Source organism: Podarcis bocagei (assembly GCF_964188305.1).
Source record: "Podarcis bocagei genome assembly, chromosome: 2".
NCBI lineage: Eukaryota > Metazoa > Chordata > Lepidosauria > Squamata > Lacertidae > Podarcis > Podarcis bocagei.
In genome coordinates, this window is record NC_138126.1 from 90,509,833 (window position 1) to 90,536,212 (window position 26,380).

General features: G+C 40.1%; 1 protein-coding gene and 1 long non-coding RNA gene across 8 annotated transcripts in view; one reads left to right on the forward strand and one right to left on the reverse strand.

The window, feature by feature from the left end:
- LOC308582298 overlaps positions 1-19,899 on the forward strand; it is a 37,274-nt gene extending 17,375 nt beyond the window's left edge. The window contains exons 3-6 of one of the 3 annotated variants that reach the window (XR_014005609.1): positions 14,018-14,183; positions 15,967-16,024; positions 18,820-18,989; positions 19,687-19,899. This is a non-coding gene — a long non-coding RNA (uncharacterized lncRNA). The remainder of the gene's footprint in view (positions 1-14,017; positions 14,184-15,966; positions 16,025-18,819; positions 18,990-19,686) is intronic. The other 2 variants (XR_014005610.1, XR_014005611.1) reach the window with 2 other exon arrangements.
- The window catches only part of BRD4 (bromodomain containing 4), a 76,825-nt gene that overhangs the window by 6,134 nt on the left and 44,311 nt on the right, over positions 1-26,380 (reverse strand). For 4 of the 5 annotated variants that reach the window (XM_081185277.1, XM_081185280.1, XM_081185279.1 and 1 more), the window contains exons 7-15: positions 23,254-23,616; positions 19,681-19,809; positions 19,022-19,231; positions 17,949-18,148; positions 16,029-16,330; positions 14,941-15,051; positions 3,508-3,560; positions 2,192-2,513; positions 735-1,268 (exon numbers count right to left, since the gene is read on the reverse strand). In XM_081185277.1, the coding sequence (XP_081041403.1) occupies positions 735-1,268; positions 2,192-2,513; positions 3,508-3,560; positions 14,941-15,051; positions 16,029-16,330; positions 17,949-18,148; positions 19,022-19,231; positions 19,681-19,809; positions 23,254-23,616 (2,224 nt within the window). The remainder of the gene's footprint in view (positions 1-734; positions 1,269-2,191; positions 2,514-3,507; positions 3,561-14,940; positions 15,052-16,028; positions 16,331-17,948; positions 18,149-19,021; positions 19,232-19,680; positions 19,810-23,253; positions 23,617-26,380) is intronic. The other variant, XM_081185281.1, reaches the window with a different exon arrangement.

Genomic DNA, 26,380 nt, shown 5'->3' on the forward strand with positions numbered 1-26,380 from the left:
TATTTTAGCTGAAGTTCATTCGTTTTCATCTTTGTATTCTTGTTATAAAAAAGTGTGCCTAGACATTCTGTTGTTGCGCCATAACCTAGGTTTAAGGTGCCATTTAGCTCCTAGCTTTCATATCTTAGTTTCTAACACTGATCATAACATAGTATGTATGTATGAGATATGAATACAGAATGATGCAGCAGGACACATGGGATTTTTGAATCCAAAAACAGAAAACCTGAGTCAAATGCATTTTACCTAATAGCTCAGATAATCTAAGACAATGGATTGCTTCACCTTATAATATTATTGTCTTTTAAGCAAGGGAAACTGAAGTCTAGGGGAGGTATTAAATGAGCAAGGGGCATTCTGAAAAGAAACACTATGCATGGCACTAATTGAACAGAGTACAGGTGCAAAGGAAAAACTGTTGGCTACTGAAGAGTCAATGTTTTGTCAAAATGAAACTGTTATTACTAAATGGATACAATAGTATAACGTTGTCAAACAAAAATATATTGGAGATGAATTTGATTTAAAAACCCACAATAACTCCAGTTAGAAACCCTTTTCCTTCCTTGTGTTCTCTTCAATTCATGACTTTTAAGTAGTGTGATAGCCTCCATTGATTTTATCATAAATAACATCAGTAAAGCGTGGAAGATTTTGGAAGCAAAGCAATTCAGGGCCCCCACCCCACCCTGGTACGTTTCAAGTGTTTATTATATTCACGTTAGATTACTCACCAGCTGAATAGGGATCTGGCTTGTGATGTCGCGGCGATGGGTGGTGTTGGATGACTTGCTGGGGTTTTGACGGCTGTGGCGGCGGCGGCTGTTGCTGCTGTGGGAGTAGGTGCTGCTGCGGAGGTGGCTGAGGCTGAGGGATATGGGGAGGGAACTGCATTGGTTGCATATGTACTGGCCTCTGCTGTGGCTGATGCTGCATCTGTTGCACTGGAGCATGAGGGGGAGGTTGCAGGGATGGCGGAGGCTGCGACTGGACCTTCACTGAAGGGAGGAGAGAAGTCTGTGGCTGCACTTTCTGCAGCTGCTGAATGTACAGCTGCATCTGGCTACTACTCAGCAGGTTGTGGTGAGGAGCAGGAGGTTCTTCATCCTCTAAAAGCTCCTGGGGAGGCTGGGGAAGTGGGGGCTGCGGAAGCATGGGTTGCTGGTTAAGAGCTGGTGACACTGCGGGAGGCCGAGCAGGTTTAGGGGGGAGTGCTGCAGCTCGATTACTAGGTCTTGAGGGTTGCTGTGGCAGAGCATTGTGCAAAGCTGCGGAAGAGAAAGCAGGAAGACATTACATCAACACTGTGACACAGAAAACAGTTGTATTATTCTCACAGATTAAGGTCAGGTCTATGTATGCAGCTGAATGGGAATAAGGTTGCTGAGCTCTGATACAGTAGAATGGATTGTACTACTACAGGTTTCAGGTGGAAGATCACCTTTTTTTTTTTACCACCACCACACACAAAAAAGACCCACACAAATTTTTCTGTGTAAAAGAGGTCAACTGAGAAAGGATCCTGCACATTATGGCATAGAAAACCAGCTCTTTAAACTCAAAATCCTGACCCTTCAATTACGGCCCGGTGTTGATACAATGTTCAAGTCTTTCTAAACCACAGTTTAGCAAGCTGGGAACAAGAACTGGGACTGAACGACATTCCCCATCCCATGCCTCCTCCCCTTCACACACTGATCACACACACTCTGGGTGGCTTACAGCATATCTAAAAACATAAGACATCAAGTGCTAAAACCTCCTGATACAGGGATGCCTTCAGATGTCTTCTAAAATCTGTGTAATTATTTATCTCCTTAACATCTGAAGGGAGGGCATTTCACAGGGTGGGCGCCACTACTGAGAAGGCCCTTGGAGCTGGACCTCAGTGGACTTCAGGCTGAACAATGCGGGTGGAGACGCTCCTTCAGGTATTCTGGGCCAAGGCCATTTAGCGCTTTAAAGGTCAGCACCAACACTTTGAATTGTGCTTGGAAACGTACTGAATGATTTCACTGGATACAACCCCATGGTTTAGCAAACTAGGAACGTTATGTCTAAAATAGCCCTCTGATTTCAAGAGAAACTTCCCCTTGATTTGTACTCCCTTGGCCTGCAATATTGCTCAAATGTCCACAATGTCCTATGAGGAACTTAAAAAACTAGTGCACATCCAAGAAACAGCACTCACCTGGAGGAGAAACTACTGTATGCTGATTCAAGTGAGGAGGAGTGCTGTGCTCAGGCTGCTGAGGGAGATGGGGCGGCATTTCTGGCTGAGGAAGGTGTATAATCGGTTGAGTGAAATGTGAAATAGTGTCAAACATATTCCCTGGGAGCGGATGCTCCATAACTGGGATCTGCACTGGAACAAAAGCTGGAGGAGAGGATTTGACTGGAGGGGCTGCTTGTTGAGGGGCTGAAGGAGGTGGTGGAGGCAGCTGCTGTGGTTGCAACTGTGGCTGTTGCTGCTGCTGCTGTTGCTGCGTCTGCTGATGGTGGTGATGGTGATGCTGCAGGAAAGAAACAGAGTATACAATCAAGTTTCTGCATGGGAAACAACGGGGAGGGAGTGCTACCCCTTTCGTTAGACCGCCCTGTCCCTAGTTTCTCTTTCCCAGCATTCACTCAACTGAATCGCTAGGATGGAGAAAAACAGCGTGGAGAAGGGGAGCTGCAGTGGAAAAACTGTGGGAAATGTGTTAGCTTTCCCATGATAATTCTCCACATAAAAACATCTTCTCCCGAAGTTGCTTGCTTTTACAAAAACTGGTTGCTGAAACTTCGTACATGCACTTGTGCGAAGTGTGTACCTTAATAAGAGTATAGCAGACCACCGAGCCTTAGGAAGAAAAATATGCAACCAAATAAAGTACTCTTTAGAAAAAAACAAAACCCACTGTATTTTTTTGAAGTTTACTGTTGCCCCAGCCCCATACTCAATGCTAGCTTCAGCAATCAGTAAATTTATAAAAGTATTCTGCCAGGAAAGATAGCACTGCACAAAGAGCAAGGTAAGTTCAATACTTAGCTTCTTGCTCCCAAACTGTACTTATGTAATGGAACTAACTGAAATACTAAGAATTTCAGTAAAAAAATTCTTCAAAAGGCAATTTAAAAATCTTTTATAACAGCCTCTCTTGTTTGAGCTGCACTTCCTCAATAATCAAACACTTACTTCTTCAACTGGGAAAAAACATTAAGCCTTTGAGGAAACCTGAGAGCTGGACCCAATGATAATTCCTTGTCCATTCTGGACCCTATCTTTCACAAACTCCAAACCTTGATTAATGCTAGGGGCCTAGATGAATGAATCCTACTGGCTCCATATTCTGTACTGCAGGATTCCATATCCTGTATTGCCTTCCCATGTGAGACAGGTCTAGGGAGCTGAGATGAGCAAAGCTTTGCCCATTCTATTGGACGTGGAGTGGGCTTCTTTGTGATAAATTAACATAATGTCAATCAGAGAAACATTAAAGTATCTTCCCCTATACAACAATGTACCTTCTTCTGTTCTCGTCCAGAATGTCCTTTTTTCTTAAGTTTTGGAGGCATTTCTGGGGGGAAAGAACAACAGAGAATTACAGTGCTTTTTCATAACATTGTTTATATGTAATGCTCTTTAATATAAGTTATTTTATGACTATGAAATTCAAATCAAAAGGCGCAAAAGTCATTTCTGGAATCCATAGAAAACTGCCCGATTTTTCCTCTCCCCCCCCCCATACGTATGTGCATAGAGAAAAATGTTCTCTATCCCTTTACATGCCTAGAACAATCCCAATGAATTAACCACTTCTATTTTACAAAGATGCCATTACAACCAATGCAAGCTGTTGAGTCAAAGACTCAAGAGAAAGAAAGCAACCCCTGGGCTTAGCAATTCACTTTTGTGAGCATCTTCCTCCAACAACTCAAGCTGCCTGCATAAATTTTACTACAGCTTTCCTCTGTACTTTCAATACTAAATAATAGCAGCAGCTGAATCAGCTGTGGCCAGGGGTGTGGGTGGGGCTGCATTGCTCTCCTGGCTTCCCAATGCTGCACGTCACTGCCAATTACCAAGAGAGGAGGGGCAAGGGAATGGGGAGCTTGGTATGCTGTAGGCTCACTGCTGTCCTGCCCCTCTCAGCAACTGGCATTGGGAAGCCAAGAGAGCAACGCAGCCACACCTGTGCCACTTCACTATTGTACAGTGGTACCTCGGGTTAAGTACTTAATTCATTCCGGAGGTCTGTTCTTAACCTGAAACTGTTCTTAACCTGAAGCACCACTTTAGCTAATGGGGCCTCCCACTGCTGCCGGAAGCACAATTTCTGTTCTTATCCTGAAGCAAAGTTCTTAACCTGAGGTACTATTTCTGGGTTAGCGGAGTCTGTAACCTGAAGCATATGCAAACTGAAGCGTATGTAACCCGAGGTACCACTGTATTGAATTAATTGCCATTACCATCCCATGTAGGCTTGTTTCCTAGGTAGCCTCGGAGCAACACTTTGCTCTAGAATTTTTACTACTACATTCGGTTAAGCTTTGCATTACATAGTAAAATTGCTACAAAAATGTCCTCACACGAAGATCATGCTCTGCCTTTTTCAGTTTGATGGCTTTTTGGTACTTAAGGCTATCTCAGAAAAAATAGAAAGCTAAGGTAACCATCTGGGTAGGATTCATCCCTCGCATGCTGGCAATGGGGTGCAGGTGAGCATGTGAGAGACTTTCTTATGACAAACATGTGTACAACTGGACAAAGACAACTGTAGAAGGTACTTCAGTGAAGGAAAGTGTTTTCCAAGTCTCTATAAAAAGCCCAAACAGTATCTGTTGAAAGGAAGTTGGCTCAGATCTACCAACTTAAAGAACAGGTCAGAGTTAGATACAGCGCACCATCTGGGAAAGAGTAAATTGTCCTATAGCACAAGGACCTCTGCCTGAGCAACAAGACTTTCTCTCCCTCTCTTCACACCCACAACCTGTTCTGGAAGTTCCCCCCAACTCTATAGAGCAAATTTGGGGGGTGTTGTGGGGACTGCAAGTCTCACTGGGCAGATGGAAATCCTTGTGCTAATGGGACTTTGTTGGCTACAACTCTGGAAAATTAAGGTGCCTTTCAAAACTTGTCACCAGCCACAGCCTAATAAAGACAGCATATGAAGTACCCCTTTACTGCTCTTAAAACAGAACCACATAGCCTTCCCCACAAATAGCAACAAGTATCACGTTCTTATCAATATTCTACCACTACTATCAGTTGCACCGATATTATCCTTCTTGGGGAAAAATCTACAAGTTTACCACCAGGCCCTTTATTGGGGAAATAGCAGTTAGTGGAACTTGTTCAGCTTTCCCTACTTGGTTACAAGGATTCAAAAGGTTTCTAAGTATCAGATGTTTTATTAGAGAAAGACCTTTACTGTGCCAGCTACTGATTTCTACTTTCCATGCAATCATAATTTGAGGGAAATTCCATGTTGCAGTTTAATGATTTAGAGCATTCCTGTGAAATGGGGATAGCAGTTTATTGGCCAAATTACCTGTGAGGCAATTAACTTAAGCAGTTGGTGGCTCTTTGATGTAGGTCAGAATGTAAATAGTATGAAAAATAGGTAGAATCATATAGTTGGAAGAGACCACAAGGGCCATCGAGTCCAAGCCAGGTAGAACCACCCCTAGAAGACAGCTTGGCACCAGCTACAGATCACGTTAGCTACTGTAATTCTTTTTTAAAAGTGACACCTTGAGAGTAAAGCTGTTTAAGAAACTGGACAGTGCTATGTCAAGTTTTCAGTTTATCAGTAACATCTCAGTGCTTAGCATGTTCTAAAAAGCACATGCTACACATTGCTATGGAGCAGATAGAATAAAGGGTAAATGATGCACACATGCATATATGAAAATGTGTGATCTGTTGCAAAACACTGGCCTCTTGTGCTATTATTAGACAATATTCTATTTCTAACAAGAACTATAAATATTGGGATTCCATTTTAATAAATGAGGAATTGTTAGCTGACTAAAAGGGGCAAAATAGCTATGGTTTTGATGCTGATGTCTTGTGTTTGTACTTGTGCTTACATCTCTCTAATAGTTGTATGTGGGAATATCAGCTTCCTTATAAGAACGAGCTAATCAATGAATGAGTTAAGGAAATAATTTAAAAACCTTTCCTGAGTATGCAAACCACACAGGTAGCTGCTTCCAAGGGCTCCAATGGAGAAAGCCTGGATGCATGTGTGAAGCATGCAAACACAGCCCATACCAGGAGCAAGGATTTTCCAGCCCTTAATTTAAAAGACCTGGGCCTTCAGAATTGAGCTTCTGTAAATGTAGCTGAATAGACAATATGGTGCTTCTGTAAGGAAGCAGCCTTCTTTTATCGCCCTAGGAGTTACCATAACATCACAGGTATAACACATTGTCAAATCCACCTAGAATCCTTGTTGAGGTATCCATTGAACCTGGCTTGCAAATATTGTTCAGTGCTCAGTTTCTCAGAAATCCACCTTGGATTTTTTAAATAGCTTTTTAGTCAATGACATGCCTGTCATAATGAAATTTTCACAGCATATTTTTGTATATTGAGCTGACTGCATTCATCTGTCTATATTATACTCCAACTAACTGCACTATTGTAAGATACTTCTAAAACTAATTTCAAATGTTATTTCGGCAATGTGGTTGCTGTTAAGTCAGTTTACTGTGGCCAAAGCTTCATGGGCTTGTGATAACACTTTCCTATATGAGAAGATTACATGATAAATATCTGCTGCTGTACTGACATAGGCATTTATTTATTTATTTATTTATTTATTTATTTATTTACGCTTTAACTTGGCAACTGCATGAAAACTCAAATGACATGATTTTTGGCCGCATACATACTCCTGAGATAATGTATTATGAATTGGGCCTCAGAGTGGTTTTGATACATTTTTGGATGAGGGCATTATTTAAATGAATTGTCAGGTCAGATAATTTAATTCCTGTAAAGTGGGAGATTATTTTTATATGGAAAACATAACTTAGTTTGACAAAGCAGAGTTAACGTCTAAATATACAAGGTTATGAGCTGCATATTCTTTGTGCTTTATTTTCTTAGTCCCATACTCTGCAACTCCCATATAATTTAGCTGTGTGTGTAAACAATACGAAGTTGGGGGGGGGGGAGAGAGAAGGGAATTGTTAAGGGCAAGCATTCAACTTAAGCAACCTGAAAAAACTGACATGGCTATTTAAATTATTTCTGGCATCATTTGAGCCTGATCACTTGGTGACTTGACAGCTGTCTATTCTTGAAATGCAGCTTTCTTCTGGGGGGGTCAAATGGGTACTTTATGTGTCAGTGTTTCATGCTGTGATTTAAATATTTAGTACACCCTTCAGTAGAATTACACAAATGTGTGACAAACTAATGAATTTGTGCACAAGATACTATGATGTTCACTGTCACATAGGTGAAAAGAAGCTGGATCATCAAGTAGCACCATCAGCATTTCACTATTCAAAATAAGGAACAAGCAGAGGCAGAAGTGAAGGTTTTCTTTTTTTGTTTCAACTGGAATAGTTATTAAAATGTTTTGATAACAGCACACTTGTCTAGGTAAGATAATGCTTAATTTTAAATAATACAAAAACATCCAAACACAACACAGACTTTATGAACTGCACTTTCTGGATTTTAATGCAGTTTTCAGCTTATTTAAACCTGTTAGAATGACGATAAAGTAATTCAAAAGCCCCACTTCCCACATGTATACAAAACCTGATTAACTTCCTCTATAGACCTTGGCCAGCATTCCAAGTATCACAAGGTTGCTTCTGCTTGTGCTAAGGGGGCTTATCTTCTCCCCTGTTCCAGTGGCAGCTCCCATACAAGCTGAAGGGCTCCACCCAAAGGCTGGTGGACCCTCTGGAATAGCTTTCAGGGGGGCCCAAAGTTTGTAGGGCAGGGTAGAAAAATGGTCAAACTTCCTGCCTTGTGTGTGCAGAAGTGTCTTTCACACATGCACAGAGTAGTTTGGAGAGGCTTTGGCATTTGCACTTTTCAGTCCCGCAGAATGAAAATCAGAGTTCATTGAGAAGGTCCTATTTTGGTCATCAGATCCTACAAGGGATTTTCAGTAAAATAAGCCTGGTGTGTTAAAAAAAAAGAAAAGAAAAGTTGTTTTATTTTCCAGGTAAGCTAGTGAGTGCTTTCTCAAAAGCATCAAGGTCCAACTAGTTTATATGTCATCTTATATGTTTATTTGATTTCCTTAGGAGAAGTAGCAACAGTGACTGGTACTAGTATAGAATGTGAAAAGTAATTTTCCCCACTTTGAAATGACAGGTTAAAAACTACAATTTTAGTTATCTTACAACAGGTACATTTTCTGTAGCAAACCAAATTCTTTATTTATTTTTATTATTTTAGAACAAAAATAGAGATACTATACAACTTATTTTAAAATTATTGTGATTACATCATTGTTAAATCATAAGCATGCAGATAAAATAGAAAAACAGATTATATAAATTACTGATAAATTATTATTTGTAAAGGTAAAATAACTGAACAGCTGAATAAAAATGACAGCAGACAGTCAATTCATTATCAAATGCACTTTGAACAGTTCACACTTGTGCATAAGGGAAAGCAGAATTACAGCTTTGCTAAAAACATGCATTTATACATTCCAATAAAAAAATCAAGCCTTTATCGTATCTATCCCTTCAGAAAAATTACAAAACAAATGACAGAAACAAATGCAAAATCGAAAAAACAATTTAACAATACTAATAAAGACAATATATTTCAAAAGCCCTGAATAGTTTTTATAAATGAAGAACCTTTACTGAAATGTTAGAAAGCACTGTGCTGTAGTGTTGAATGCACAAAGGCAATCATTTCAATATGTAGCCTCCCTAATCCTAAAAGCTTAGATCAACTTTATACATAGTGTTTCTTGCCATTGACAGTATGTACACTGAATAATTCTATTACAAATCATTAGTACAAAAAGATTAAAATTTTAGATATTGTTTGTTCTGCCTTCAGGTATGCATATATGCAACCATACTGAAAATATACTTTTGAGGCAACTATTTATAATGCTGGTGCTTAGTTTCTAAGAATTAAAAAATTCTGGTTTGTAGGGGGAAAGTGTAGAGGACAGTAAGTATAAAGTACCCTTTTTGAAATTAAATACACTTAATGGTTATGTTATAATCTTGAAGATAATCCAACAGCTGCTTATCAAACAGAGCTCCCATGTAGATGGGCTTCCACAGAACTAGTGCAGAGCTCTACCTGATATGGATCAGAATAGGGAATCCTTTTTCACATAGAAGCTCTGTAGATGCAACAAAGACCTGTGAAGCTTTGCAGCAGCAAACTAACATTAAACACTTTTTCTTTTTAAAGGAGGACTTCCTACCTGAAATATCACTCCTCCTAAATGAGGGTTACTAGCCTATTCCAACCTGCAGCATGAAAAGAGAGCTTCCACCTTCCTACTACTAGGAGAGGTATGATCAAAGTGGGACAATTCAGAATGAAACCAGAAGACCCGATTTATATTGGCTGTCATCCAGTGAAGCCAATCCTTCAGCAGCTTTCATGCCAAACCACTAAACTGCTTTTTAAAATTGGAAGAGGTTTTAAAAAAGTAGTTTGGAGGAGGTTCAGTAGAAGGAGCTGTTGAAAGGGAAACAGACAAGAAAACTCTGGTGCGCACATACCTCTAGATCATGGTCATAGCATATAAGAATGTTTACTCATAGAAGAGGCTTCTCATGTAACAAACAACTCTGTGGGTATAAACCAAAACAGGGATCTAAATTTTTTTTGCAAAGGTCTCCATCAGCCTAGATAACTCTTAAGTAACATGCTGAGAGGTCATAAATGTATGTAAGAAACTGGAGTCACATGAGTTCAGACACAGAACAAAGTCTGCAACAGACCACAAGCTACATGACAACCAGTAAAAGGGACTAATATTGTACTCAATCCAAATCAAAGGCAGCTTGATGAGAAAGAAGCAAACTGCAAAAAGATACTTGTCTACCATATGCTAAGATTTAGCCAGCCACAATGCATGACATTTGGAAGTTTATCTGTTGTTGAAAATTTCACAGTTCAACATATTTAACTGGAAATGTTTCTCATTTCCTGTAGCACAGGTTCTAGAATTAAAAAGCAATTTGGAGAAAGCTGTCAGATGGGGTCATACTGAAAGTATTACTGTAAATTCATTTGGTGAAGGTGCTCTAATTTATTCCAAGATATCAAATGCTACTGAAAAACACTGAAGGCTCATTCAAGTAAGAACATACTCTAATTACAAGGACAGGGCAAACTCTGGGCTGTAGCCAACTAAGTTCATACTAACTTAGATCTAATCATTTCAGTAGCTCTACTCTCAGTAGAGTTTACTTGGATACAATCCTGTTTCTTCTTCCTCCTCAGGTTCAGATAAGCACTAGTCTAAACTATGATGGAGTACCTCATAGTTAAGTTTGCTTCTCTTGTGGACTGAGACCACTTACGACACATGGGGTGAATTCACAACTGAATCTACTCTTCACCTGAAGTCTGAACCTGCTCTTAGATCCTCACCTGCTGGGTCTTGAGAACTAGGCTCATGTAACAAGAGTCTATTGTTTGCAAGTCAAGACAAAAGAAGAAAGAAGAATTCACTAAAAATAAAAAAGCATCAACATATCAAAGTCCAGCTAAAATTGAAAGTGCTTTAATTATTTCAATAGCCCTGTTTTGATAATGAGGGGTTAGTAATGCCAGCTCCAGACTGATTTAGGTAAGGGGCCTAGATGAGGTCCCTCTCGGAGAAATGAAGCAGCTTTGAATCTAAGCAGATCCATAGCCAACTCTGCTCCCCCCCCCCCCCATTTCAAGGCCCTGTGCTTTCTACCTCCAGTGAGGCCACCACCGTGCTAGCTTTCCACTTGCTAAGTTTTCCATGGGTGGAGACAGCAAGGTCAGCAGATGGGCATCTAACTGTCACCAGCAGCACAGATTAAGAGGTTAAGATACCTCTACAAGCCATTTACAACAATCAAACCCAAGGTAATGCCTTGTTTTATATCTGATTTAAAACCATACATATTTTATGGGACCTAAGAGTTCCTATGAGTGGAGTTCTATTCATGGGACACTCCCTCTGGGCGTGAGGCAAGTTTTGCAAATTTCTCCTCCCTCCTGCAGCCAGCCCCCTGTAAGCTGCTCCACAGTGTTACCAGAACAGCACAGGAGGTGAGGCAGGGGCTGAAGGAGGAATCAGCATAAGCTGCCTCCTCCCCACTCAGTTCTTTCTGCGGATGGGACACTCTGGATCCATCCCTGCAACTGCCTTCCCAAAACCTGCCCCAGAGGGTTGGGAAATGCTTTGGACAGAAGAGATTTACATGTGCGGAGGGATCAGCAGAGAAGGAAGGAGAATTGATGAACACTGCTCCCCTTCCTATTCTGTTGACAGACACCGTCATCAGAGCAACGCTGTTGGACAGAATTAACAAGCCTTTTAAGTAAAAGTTTAAAACAATTCAAATATCAGTAAGAAAGGTCTATCTTATTATTAGACTCTTTGAACCTTTCTAATGCAGCAAAAATCCCAAATAAGTTTAGTTGGATTCACCTATATGAATGATGGCTAATTGATGCCACTAGATAAAATTGTTTCCTATGGCTTATATGATTTTTCTGTGCAACAGGGATTCCCCAACACTTTAAATCCCTTTCCCTCCCCAAGTATAAAGTGTTCTATTGATTTGGATGATTGTGGAAGAAATCAATGGGTTATATGCAACTAAATCACTGCACATGCAGAATGACTTCCATGAAAATAATGGAACTTCCCTTCCCTCTCCTCCCCTCCTCCCAATCTGCTCTGAAGGCCCAGGGGAACTCCTGGAGCTGACTGGGAGTGCTGGGGGAGGAGGGCGGGTTCACTTGTAGTCACAGAAGTCATACTGTATGTGCAATGATTTAATTGGACACAATCCACACTTCCTATTTATACTCAGTATATGACACATTGCGTATAACCAAACATGCACAAAGAACATGTGTGGGCAATCAATGCATTACAAAACTAAACTTAAATCCCCTGAAGTGGACTTCAACCTAAAAATCAAATGTTACATCTGAAATAACCCTGCGCTACAATATTTTAATGTGAAATTGGTATACGGTCTCAATTGTTAGTTTTACAAACTTTTAAAAGTACAACAGAGTTTCCCCATACATAGAACTCTATTACCTCAGGCATGGTTAATGTTTTTAACTAAAACAGGTATAAAAACAAGCAGAATTAAAATACTATGTAATACACTGGAGGCATCCCAGGATAACCCTGTCCCCCACACTAAAGTCATCTTGAAGGCTGCTTATAAAAAACAACCCATAGCAAATTAAAACAACCAACACAGTGAGTCAAACTGTTGCAAATAAATAAAAACGGGGAAGATGTATCTAGGATGGAATGTCCATAATTTGTGTTCCACTGTGGAGAAGTTCCTCTTTTTACTGCCTGCTTTGGTCATGGTATCTGTAGCACCTGCACATACCCACCTCTTGGAACTTGTCCAAAAGAACACCAAACTTTTTAACATCCCCCAAGTTTAAAAAGCAACAGGAATTTTGCAATAATTTTTTTAAGGGACTCCAAGAGGGAAAATACCAAGTATACACCACAGATAGATGCTTTTTGAAATGCTTTCACCAGATTCCCAACCTGCTTTTTAAATTAAAAGTGTTTATGCCACTTGTTTTTATAAGCATTATCTAACAACTGATGAGAGAAAAGCAGGAATATGTCACTCTTTTCTGAGTCATTCAAATATATTATGCTTATTAGGCAGCTGGGTAGGCATAAATATCATTCAGATTGGATAACTAAATACATTCTTGTATACACGCATTGCTAGCAAGGTTTGTGACCTGATAGTAAAATGCAGACCAAGCTTTCTGCCTCTCTTGTTTTTGTTTTTTAAAGCATTAAAATGAATGTTCTGGGGGAAAGTCTCAATTTACTCTTATGTCTACTATGAACACTTGAGAATTCTTAAGTTAAATTCACTCTAATGAGATCAAACTTGCTTTGAGAAAACAAACTGTACAAGTTAAAATGAGACCTTTTTCTTCTACCAGTCAGGGACCTTTGTTTTAGGGCTGATCAAGAGCTGGAGAACATCTCCTAGTACCAATTTCTGATCAATATGAAAAAAGCATTTAAATCATATAAATTTATGTTTTAAGAACAACACAAATAAAGTATTTAATCAAACTTATACTGTAAAATACCTTACTCACATATAAACTGGTAGAGCATTTTTGTTTCACAGAAAACCTAGTCTAATTGCCATTTAAAGAAGCTTGCTATTGAAATTCAAGACAGTCCAAGGAACAGAGTAAAAAACAAAACAAGGAAGATCAAATAAATCTGAAAATAATTTTTAATTTAAAAGCATCTTCTGAAAAGTACCTGCTAGGGCAACTAGATGCAAGAGAGAATACAGCTCATGCACCTTTAATAGTTTTGCAGAAGAGAGAAGTTCTGCAGGTGTAGATTGCATGATAAGGTACACCAACTAAAATTCCTTCTACGCAGTTGTTAAAAATGCAGGAAGGGGCCTTTGTCCTCTTTTGCATCTGGCTGTCCTATTATCTGCATAGCCAAATTCCTATCATTCCTGCCAACATTGGGGGAAAACACCCTAGGAATCATAATCATCATCATCATCATCAATCTTTATCTCTAAACAAACTCAAGGGCCTTTTCACATATGTATATATAGATACTAGGAATGGGCCTCTTGCAGTCTATAGAAGCTCCTTTTGCAACACAGAACAGTGTCTTCTAGAACTTCAGTTGAACACAATTTACCATTTTAAACATAGGAAAAGGTCAGTGAAACTATTACTGCTTATACTAATTGAAAATGTCAATTTTTCCCCACCCACCCTCAGCACACTAATGTGCAAGCCTATCCTAAAATATGATTACACCTTCCCCTGCAGTCGCCAGCACCACATCTCACACAATTCCACAGGCAAGTGGCTTTGGGGATTACAGTGAGAAGGATGTAATTGACAAAAATCACCTCCCTGCTCTCCACCAGAAGGAACCCACTGCTGAATCCAAAGTCTGGATCCAGCCTATGGCTTTGATGAATAAAACCTTAAGGTAAGTCAATCTTTGAAGAACTTACTGTAAAATGCTTTTGCAGTTCATGCGAGAACTGCAGGTCTAGTGCAAAGAGTGCACAGAATTTTATTCTGCCATACTTAATTCATTTTAAAATATTGATTGTTAGCACGAAACTAAGTGCATCCTTCAAATAAAAAAACAACAACTTTAGGGTCACATGAGGAGTATCAAATGAAACCTGTAAGAGCTCTCAAAGTTAACAGCAAAAATATAGTAAGGGAATGTTAATCAGAAATAACAAAGCTTTTCAGTACGACGATTGCCCTGCATTCATTCTATTTTTTCCAATAACTTCTCAATGCCATCTTTCCAATACACGATCATACACTGTATCTACCTTCTGGCAAGCTGACTCAACGTTCACTAATAAAAGTGTATCTTACTCTCTATTAGATGAGAAGCCGGTTTAGAAAATATTCTTTTTTTAAAGCTGTGAATCTGAACCATCAGACACATAAAATGGTACCGTAGCACGAATTATAAAGTGGCTCTGCCATCCTAAATTAATAAAGCATTGTTCAGTGCATTTTGAAGCAATCAGATGTGATACCCTCTTTATAACGTTGGATCCAAACTGGGTAAGCTTCGTATACAGAAAATATACTGTATATACTGCTTTACAAAGACCAAATAAAAAATAAAAAAAATTAAGAAGACTAAGCCATACTAAAAACATATTTATTTATACAGGAAACAGGTATAGGACTGAGTCTATAAATAATCTGCATCTAACCTGTTTCTGAATCTTCACTGTCGGAGGAGCTGGACTCACTGGTACTCTCAGACTCTGAGGAGGAGAACCCCTTCATTTTAGAGGAACCAGCAATTACATCCACTTTCTCTGCTGCAACAAGATAATAGCACAATATTGTCATTGGATAAGAATATAATCCAGAACCCATTCTTGTGCTATGCAGTATTCCCCTTAAACACTATGGCCTTGCTACTCTTTTCCCTGTGGAAGATTTGTGCATACTGATATGTTTTTAACTGGCCTAAATGAAGCAATACTTTCAAAAGGACAGGGAGAATGTGCTGCCATGCTGTCCTTTTTCTTTCCAAGGCTTCAACATAAAACATGTAGAAGAAAAGTTTGCCTTGTTATATAGTCCTTTAAAAACAACGCAGAATTATTGGGACTCTAGATACAAAAAAGGAAACCTTTTAAAAACTGTCAGATTTCTCAAATAGTAATAACTACTTCAAAATGCATTTATTTTCTGCTGTGCACCACTTTTAGAAAGTTTGTCCTTCCTTTGAATAATATGTATGCGAAAATAGTCAATTATTAATACAAAAACTTTTAATAATTTCCAGCAATGGAGAAGTATCATAGAGCCTTGGTTCATTGCTTTATAAGATACCAACCAATGGTCTTAGAAATATTATCTGCAACTAAAAAAAAGTTTTTGTGTCTGGTTGTGGTGAACAGTCTCATAATAAATAGAACATTCGTAAGTTTTACAAAACAGTTGAAATAGGCTACAATGGCATAAAATAGAAATATGGTATGTTTTTATAGCTGTTTAAAGAGAAAATATTTGTAATATAGTTATAAACTGAGGAACATTATGATTCAATGGCCTGTATCATAGGCCATCAAGAAAGTCCAGTGATAACATCTAATAGATCTGTTCTTTATTACTAATCTAATCCAACATTTGCTGGAATGGCTGCAACTCCGGAATGAGGGATGCTTTTTCCTTGCATGAATTTATAGTGCCTGAATACTAATATGTTCCCCCATCTCTCTATACAGTGGCAAGAGATTTAATACACAGCACTGGAATCTAACACAACTGCTCTGAGCTTGAAAGGTACCTTGAGGTTTCCTCTTTTTCCGTAAACAAGATGTTACATATCTTTCCAGCTCCCGCAATGTGGACGCCTTTAATGTCTCAAAGTCAATTTCAATCTCATCAGGATTGGAGTTTTTCAGCGTGGGTTCTCTTGACTGGATGATATGGACAACCCGGCCTAGTTTTTCGCCAGGGAGTTTGTTAATGTCCAGACTCAACTGTCTCTTTTCTTCGTAAGACATTGGTTTACATTTCTCCTCCTCCTCAGACTCATAAGCAGGAGGTGGCTTGGTGTTCTTCAGAGTCACAGGCTCCTTCTTACTACTTAAAGAACAATTATTACTGCATTATTTTACAAAACAATGATTTTAGACAGACAGCAAAATGCTATTCTAAAGTGTGTTGTTAATTATGTTTGCAATTTGTTAGCATTGTCTACTATATTCTGAAATCTGGTATAGTCAAATGCCTAATAATCTAAGCTGAAAGTCAATAACTTTATAGTTCAAATCTTACTTTAGTTATATAGCCTTACTAGGTGGCCTTAGACAAGCCATCATCTCATACCCTCAATCCACTTGCAATTTGGAAACAATAATGACCTCTTTTTCAGAATTAATGCAAGGATTACCAAGATAATATATATGAAAATCACTGAATACTAAGGGGGAATACTAAACAGTAAAAGTATTACTGTTTCAGCAAAATAACAGTACATATAAAATGACATATAGCAAAAGAAGAAAAAAATCACAGGGGAGCAACTCATATTTGCAGAATGCAAAAGCAATCTTAGTTTGTTATGAAAGTGGGTAAGGGAGGAATAGCATAGATAATGATGTGCTATATTTGCAATAGAGACTACACTCTTGAAGGTGCCACAGCACATTAAGGAGACTTAAACTGAGTATAGAAATTAGGTCATCACCTGATAGATATCCAGACAGTTCAAAAAGATCCCCCAAGGGAGGGGCAAGAATGTCAGCTCCTTGCCTTGAGGTCTAGAATGTTCCTGGAGTGGGCTCTGTGCAAGTGCAAAACCCCGTGAGTGGGACTGCACAGAGACCCAAAAGAACCACTCAGTGGGACAGAATTTGCTCCACACCTATTTACTCTCTATACTTCCATTTGCTCCTCATAGCAGTTGGCAGCTCAACATTATTTTTTTTTTAAAAAAAAAGCTAACTGTTAATTATATTTAAACCTAAACTTTGTTTCTGGGGTTTTTAAAAACATGTAGTCCTATTCCACAGTGAACACACACATTTGACAAAACTCCAGGAGCCAGTTCAGAGAAATTTATGTCTTCACTCTAAAACGGAAAGGCATGCAATTCTCACTGGGTGATGATCTCTGCATCTTAAAATATAGGCCTTATATAAAACAAATATATCAATATAAATCATGGGTTGCATCCAATGTTTGTTATGCTCAGAATAGATCCGCTGAAATAGACCCATAGAAATTAATGGACATGTCTAAATTAGGTAGATTAATTTCAATGTGTACTCAAGTACAACTTAGTTGGATACAGCCTCATAATTACAATTTCCCAACACTGCAGTTTGTTCAAGGACTGCTTGAAATGATTTTACTGATACTAAGGTTTTCTAACATGCAAAAAGTCCTCAATTGCTCCTTAAAATCTAGAGCGCAAACTGGAGACTGCTGGAGTAAGCCTTTGTATCAGGTAAGGGATCTGCTAAAACCAAAATCCTGTACATACTTAGTTTTCCTAAAAGCCAAGAAAGCTCAAATAAATGGTAGTGCTTTATAACTAGAGTTTTACTTTCATAATACTATATGGTTGAAAATAATGTGAATTCAACTAGAGGTTTTAGATATTTGAAGTATTGGAAAGTTTGCCATAATCCTGACAACACACTTGTTCTTCAGTCCAAACAAATCAAATAAACTATAGATTTCAACACAGAAGGCTGACCTTGAGTTACTGTTACTGCCATTATTTTTCTTGGCCTTCTTAGGTGGTGGATCCTTGGTTTTATTTTTTTTATTCTCTTCTACTTCTTCTTTCTTTTTGTGCTTCTCCTTTTTCTTTTCTTTCTTGTCTTTCTCCTTCTTCTTTGGTTTGTTCTGCTGCGGCTGGGACAGGGCAGCCAACTGCTCATGCACTGCTTTCAGCTAAGGAGTGGACATAAAGATCAATACAATTTTGTTCTGATCTCTTCATTTTAATCTCCCCTTGCAAAAAAAAGGAAAGGAAAAAAGTGCTGATCCCTCTGCTTACTTTGGTGCCCATCTAACTGCTTTTTTACTAAGAGTTTTGTGTGTAATGTTATCAAGATCATCCATTCTGCATGAGCAATATTGTCTATTGAGCAGGAAAGGAAGAAACAAGGAAGTGTTTAACTCTAGTTGCTAAAGCAATTAAGACAGCCATGGAAGGTCAATATTCTCCATGCTTCTTCTCTCCTCACATCATATCAACAGTGCAAAGAGTGTGACTCTCAGGCTTCAACAATTTTACTCACAAAGCAAGGTGTGGTGCTGTCCAAAGTCAGCAACCAATCCTGCCTTTCAACTTTGAAGCTAGAAAGGTGGGCAGAGATTGTCCCAGCAGCTTTCTAGCTCCAAAGTTGGAAAACTCAGTCAAACAGGCCACTCAAAAATTATAGACCCAAAGTGATTCCAGACTCTTTTCACACTAGAATTCAATAGTACATACAAGAGGAATGTGTGAAAGTAAACTCTGCCTGATTCTTTTAAGTAAAAGTAAGTCCTGGGATAAAAAGCTCATGATAACTGGCTATAAAGAACATATGTTCACTTTTCTCCCTTCTCACCTGCTACAGATCTGAGAACTTTGGGTTCTCTTCCTCCTTTGAAGTCTCAAGTTGCAGGCTTGCAAAATAATGAACTCCAATGTGGGCCAGAAGACCAAGACTTTGCACATGGTTGGGTATACAGGGAACTGAACAGATCCTTACTCCAAACCTGAAAACTGCAGTTAAGTGGACCAAAGGTGATGCAGATTCTGAAGCATAAATAGACTACCTGTTCCTGGAGCTCTGCTAGCCGCTGAGCTCGTTCTTCTTCAGAATCGTCGGATGAACTGTCGCTATCAGAGGAGCTGTCACTGCTGCTATCACTGGATGAAGGTGGGGGCACTTTGGGTGGAGGCTGCACCACTACTGGAGAGGAAGCTGGAATCACAGGTTCTTCAGGCTCATCTGGCATTTTAGCAAAACGCATCTCGAATACATCCTGGAGAAATACAATAAGCAATATATACATTAATCCCCACTCGGCAACCACCTTTAGGATACTACTTCCCCCAAAGTGGAATCACCAGTGGTATCCCTAGTTCCAAATGCAGAGAGGCAGTCCAGTAGGATACCATGCTCAGTGGATACAAGCCAGAAGACTCAATAGAATCACATTCCTCCTCTTTCCCCACAAAGTTTGTCAACCAGGTTTTGAGCTTTTCTCAAAACGAGGCCTCATGTCCGAGACCCTACTGAAAAATAAATGGTGTACGCATATTTTACAGATACATTTTTTGCCTAGAGTAATGCATATATTTGGTGCTTATAGTTGCATGTTTTATGTTAGTTTATTATTTCAGTATTTTCTTCTGATAATTAGATTTTGTTGAACTCTTAAAAAGTAACATTTTAATACAGAACTTAATTTTAAAGAAATATTTTCTTTACCTGCAGTTTCCGTGCCATAGCAACCACCTCATGATCAGGAGGATTATACTTGTAACAATTGGAAAACATCAATCTGACATCAGCTGCAAATTCCTGAGCATCTCTATAATCCCGGTTCTCCAGTTTCGACTACAAATGTAAAAAAATAAAATTCTGCCATTAATATTTCAAATACAATATATGAATATGGAACAATGAAACCAATATTTTGCACTTCTATCACGTGTCTGTCTGTCTGTGGGTATATGCACAAGGAAGCTACAGCAAGATTTATTACAGGCAATGGTTATACTTTAGAGGTGTTTGCAGTACTGTCCAGTAAACTACTCTTTACAATGCTCGGAAATTTCTCACAACACTCAGTGTTGTGGAGAGCAATCTATTATAGGACATGTGCACTAGCACAGTAGATCCTTGAAAGGTATTTGCCCAGTCTGGAAAGAAGTCTAAAAAGCAATTCATAGAATGTTGGCATTTTTACTGCAGAAACATAGAAATCTTTTAAGTAATAAGTTTTTAAAATCCCACAGTTATATATCCTCACTGTCTTTGAAAAGCCGGCAGGATGCACTGAGTAGCACAGTGTAAGACTCAGGAGACTGCCTCTTCCCAGAAGCCAGAAGGGGCAGCTATTGCAAGAAACAAATAGGGATAAGAAATAGAGTAAGATCTCATCTTTCCTCACCTACAGGAGTAGATTACTTAAATAGTACTTGCACTACAGCTGCATGTTAAGTTCTTTATTATGCTAAGAAGATGGATGTTACCACTATAAGGGAAGGTCAATGAAAATCTGGGTTGGCCCTTCCATTAGTGATCAGGCAACTGCAAATTACACCACCTGAAGCCCATTGCTTACCTCTCTTGGCTGGCCCTGCTCCTGCCTGTTCGCTGAAGCTCTCTCCTCCCTCCAGGAAAGACTAATGGAGGGGGGCGGAATTACATCTCTCAGAGCAAAGCATTTTGGGCAGAGTAGCCACGAAAGTGCATGTGCTGCCATGGTTTGTGGTGGCAGCTAATAATACCTAAGACTGGAGGGAGTTGCAGTAACTTTAAGCTCCCTGATTCCATTTTTAGTATCATTAAGCATTGCAGCAAACTGCAGCACCCCATGTGTTTTCATGGTCCCCCACCCCAATCTCAGATTCATTGTTCGGAGGTAAGGATCCCTCCAGGTCCTTCCTAGAACTAGGCAGGGAGGAAGGAGGTAAGAGCTGGAAGCCTTGTTGGCACCACAACAAATGTGAGTGAGTGAATGTCTGTATGTCAGATCAATGCATCCTGAAGTAGCATCAAAAAAACAAGACAGAAAGCTGGGGGGGGGGAGAGGTGCTATAGCTAGCACAGCAAGGAAGAGAATGGGCAACAGCAGCTTAGGTGATGCAATCTCTTGCACCAACCCTGATACGAACGCAGCACATTTGACAAAAACTACACATAGCATCTTGGGGAAATTTGGTCCACAATGTCTCCGATGTATGGGATAGCCACATTAATACAGGCAGCCAGTGCACTCTTGACCATGCTGGTGTGTCTATACCACCCCCCAGAAGTCTAACTTATGAAGAGACTTTTTTTTGCATCAATTCATCCTCTTTTCCCTTTAGCAAATTTATTCCTCTACCTACCTATTCTTTTCGGCACCAAAACTATTAACAAGATTCAATTAATTTATTCCTCTTCTTCACATCAAATCTGTCTTAATAATTACTTTTAAAAGCAGGCCTATAGTCCTGACAAGAAGCCTGGTTTACAAAAACAGAAAATGTTTACTTCTCTGTAGTTCATCCTCATTCCCCACTTCCACACAGCAAAGCCTTAGGCACAGACAAGGTGACCAACTAGGAACGCCACAGCCCTAAGCTGAACCTGACAAAGAAAAAGCCAGAAGAATTTCTTCCTGTATTAATTTCTATATAAGCAGCACAGCCAATGAAAGTCAGTGGAGTAACCAAAACGAACCCCCCTCCCCCCAAATTCTTATGGATGAAATGACTGTCAAACTTAGTTGCTGCAGTGTTACACTGATAGCATCAGAAAGAGAAACTGCAGATGAAATAGCTGAGCTTGGAAGCCAATAATGGTGCTACTGGTATTAAATAAGACCTTATGTATGGCTCCAGTCTGAGCAACTCTGCTAAGAACAAACTTGTATGCCTCACCTATATTATCCTTCAGAAACTGACTCTCTGAATGGCTTTGACCATTTAATTCTGCTTCTGGCCCTCTAATGCTTAAAATCCAACCATCTACTTGTATTTCATCACATTACATGCCTATGGCTATTCAGCCTTGTAGTTTCTGCTTTTGGACTTGACCCATACTTGCATTGGTACGTACTCTTTGAGTATGTGACAATGTGGTATACCCATTAGATGGGGATGGTGACTACTTTACCATAGTTGTGCTATATCATAGAAAGCATGGCTTGAACCCTAAAAAGGAGCATTCTACATGGCAACATTTTGTCGCAAGTCTTATTATTATGTATTAATACTGAACATGTGTCATCAGAGTCCTATACAACTTTAAATCCTTTTCAGCCTTTCAACTCGTTAGTGAGGCATCATCTCCTAATCTTTCTACTTTTCCCTTTTCTATTCCGTCGAGAAAGTTGCCATTATTTTCTGCACTAACAGGTGTACAAAACCTATTTTGATTTCTAACTACATAGCTTTCCCACTGTGCTACATTCTATATTAATTGACGGTGAGCTCTGGAACACCTTCTGAGCATCTGTGCTCTCCCTGCCAAGAAAACTGTCCCCCAGCTCCACCCTGGTAGTACAATTGCTTGCACATTTGCTGCTGGTTCTGGAAAGTCCTATGGTAGCAGCATACTAACTCTGAGCAAAGGCTACAGATAGGAGAAGTCCCTTCATGGTGGGACTGAAATTGATATGAAATTAATAACCTATTTGTGGTGACGCTGAGAAGTCTGACTATAGGGAGAAGCTCTTTCACTGTAAGATGAAAACTGCCAATGGTTTCTTAATCACTTGCTAGTGTCACCTCCACAGTAAAGATAGTACTTTGGACTTGCTGAAGAGGAAGAAGAAAAACTAGTCACTTTCACTGCTACTTTTTGCAGCCTCTGTAGATATCCCAAGGTTGATGAAGATTTGTGCATCTAACTGCACCTAAGATTTTTCACAGACCAGCATACATAGTTGTTTTTGCATCCAACAACCAAAATCAAACCCTCCCTTCTAGTGGAAAGTAAGCTGAAAATACTGTAACTGGACAAAAGGGCCAAGAATACTTGTCTAAACCAGAGGAACTACAAAATCAGTAATCAAGCCTCCCTATCCACAAAGAAGAATATAAACAGATGATACTCCCTCACATTCCAGATATTGCTGAAATCAAACTCCCGTCAGTCTCAACCAGCAAAGCCAAGGGTTAGGGATGATGGGAGCTCGGAGTCTAGCAACATTTTAAAGTTACACAATAAACAAGCACATGCTTGCACAAGCAAACACAGGTACAGTTCCTTCATAACTTACAAGGTGTATAAATGTGTGGGTATTGGCTTTCAGAGAAGATTACATGCACAGCTTAAAACTACACTTACTTTAATTGTGCTCAGATCCATGGGATGCTTAATGATATCACGGTAATCATGAAGCCCAAGTGCTTCCACATCCACAGGTTTGTAGAAGGGCCAGGCGTAGGCAGCATGCTTCTTAGCAAACATCTCTTTTATGATGCCACTACAATATTTTAATTGCTCTGACACTTTATTACTGCTACTCTTCTCTACTACATGCTGCTGAGAGTCTGGAACATCCTTCTTAGGCGGCTTCACTGGTCGGCTTTCTCTTCGTGGACCTGTCTTGGCAGCCTTGGGTTCTGTGGGCAGTGATGAGGACTCATGAACCGGGTCTATTGTTGTTGGAGTTGTAGTGTCTGCTTTCCTCTTCACGCCTTTTTTTGTCTGCAAAAGCAAGCAGACACTCTATGTAGCCTTCTGTTACTTGTGTTGGCTAGATAGGATCAAGTGAAATCCTCACAACTGAGTAAATACTCCGCATAAGAAGGGGAAAACACCATCACAAACACTTCCCACAAAAATGGCATTGGACTAGGTTCACTTTTCCCCATAAGATTTTAATAAAGCTTTTTATGATACAATAAGATAAAAGCTAAATAAAAAGAAAAACAAAGAGAAAAGAACATGCAGAGTCCTCTCAAAGGTAGCTCTTAACCCTTGCCTCACTTTTGATTTCTAGAAAATATGTCTGCTTAACTATAGTTAGGCTAAGTATATAATTCAATGCAAGTATCAAGTTTACGGAAAAAAGAGAAACAGTTAAAAATCACGTAAAAATCTTAATATCCAGTGTAGTGAAATATGGGGGCCAGCAGTGAAGTTGTGTGCCATGAAGTCCCTGGTTCAAATCTTGTCTTAGCCATGAATTCACTAGGTGGCCTTATGTAAAGTATTACATGAGGTGAGGGGAATGTAAGGCCCTCCTGGCCTCTCTATCTGGACTGTGGGACTTTCCCAGACCATACCTCCTCACTGGCCTTACTCTGCACCCTTGTCAGCTTTTGTTTGTGTGGAATGTCCTTGGACTATGCTTGCCTGGAAGGACAACATGTGTGTGCGTGGAAGCTTTTGGCTGGAATGTAGCCCATTATACAGAGTTTAGAGTCATGTCTGTTGCTATGCCCACCTTTTCCTTGGCCCCATCTACTACCACCACCATATAGCCCCCAGAAGATTGCTCATGAGGAATGCAGCCCTTGGGCTGAAAAAGACTCCCCACACTTGCACTGTAGTCTCTGCTTCTCATCTGTAATTAGGGGGTCGTAATACCTTGTTCAAACTTTTTAAACAGAGGGCCAGTTCACTGTCCCTCAGACACTATTGGGGGCCAGACTATAGTTTGAAAAAAATATGAACAATTTCCTATACACACTGCACGTATTTTATTTGTAGTGCACAAAAAACCCAGGAAAAACAAAGCAGGATTGTTACAGAACAGGTCTGTCCATGCACACCTCTTCCCACACAAACGCCCGGGAGGGGCAGCAAAAGGAGAAACCTGTGTGCTGATGGGTTTCGTCCGCTGCCTCCGAGGAGCCTCCTCTGCAGCACTCACAAGGCAGGGAGACACACAGTCCAAGAGGAACGTGGGGAAGCGTTAATTGCACGCGACTCAGGGCTGGCCGCGCCTGCGAGTGGGAACTAGGAGCTGCAGCTGGGTCCAGGGTGGCGTGCCTCTTGCTTCCCGCCCCTGCGAGATTTCAGAGGGGAAAGAGGGGGAAAGGTACGCCAAGAAGAGCCTGTCTCTGGGGCGGGAAAGGAGCGAGAACCCCCGCTGGAGCCCCTCTCTCTTGGGAAGAACTCAGCCTTTGCTGCCCAGCGGCGCCCCACCTACTAGGCCCTCCAGCAGAGCCCAGCTGCGGCCGAAGTCGGAACTAGAAAGCTCGCAGGCCCCGCTTCTCCCGGCAGTGGGAGCGGCATCTCAGGGTCTCGTTGGCTGGGCGGAAGAGGGCAGCCGAGCCAGGCAGAAGACGCCTCGCCATTGCCATGCGAACTGCATTCCAACCATTGCTGTTGCATCTTTATTTTTTTAATTATTATTGGTTTGGTTTGTGTGCCTCAAAGGGACCTCCATTTTAAGTTGGGCGCTTGCAATGTGGGGTTGCCCCACTGAGCCGATGAGTCTGTTTCATGGCTATAAAAAAATTAAGACAGTGGCGGGTTCTGCAGTGGCCGGGCGGGCCGGGTTCGGGACCTTGGCAAACCAGATCTGACCATAGTTTGAGGACCCCTGACTTAGATAATGCATGTGAAACGATGCAAACACTCTAAAGTGCTACATACTTGCCATGAATTATTATTAAACAGACAGCTTATGCTGCCCACTTAAAATGAATGTTTAATTTCCTCCCCAATGGTACTAAGTTTACATGATAAGAGTTCCTGAACTGATGACATGAAAACATCACATTTTGAGAATTGAATTCATTATAGGTTCATTTCACTTGAATGCTGTTTGGAATGGTGCTGTTCAAGATGAAAATTTTGAATACCCAGTTTTGAAACTGAGAAAGCATAGTTGTCTAAAAACCACGTTACCTATTTCTACCTTTACAAAACACTCACCACAATCCTATCCAAGTTTACTCAGAAGTAAGTCCTACTGTGCTCAATAGAGACTATTCCCTAATAAGCACATTTAGAAATGTTGTAATTGTTATCTGTAGTAGGAAGATCTGGTTTTCACTTGCAAGCTCCATGTAAAAGAGAGAGGTGAAAAACAAGGGTCAAACCTCAGTACTGACCTGACCAATGATAGGAATCAAATATCTAAGAATCTGCACTGGAGAGGCTAAAACTGTATCACACTAAAGAGGGGCAATTTCCCATGAAACGACCACACCAATATAAAAACCTGTGCTAACCATTAACATCAATAATGTCTACATTTAGCCATCAAATACATCATCTAGTGGCTGTATTAATCGGACCTTACACCACTTTTGCTTTTCTCTTTGTTGCTTTTCGGTTCTTCATGGTACAAAGCATGGCTCCCACATGAGGGAGTACATATTGCACCTGGTTCATGGGTGTCGCATTACTTAGCTCAAGCTGACGTACCTGGGACAGTGAGACTGCACAGTTACACATTTCTCTCAAAGATTTTTAAAAGATGTTCTAGGAAGGTAGCAGAGGACATTTCAACCAC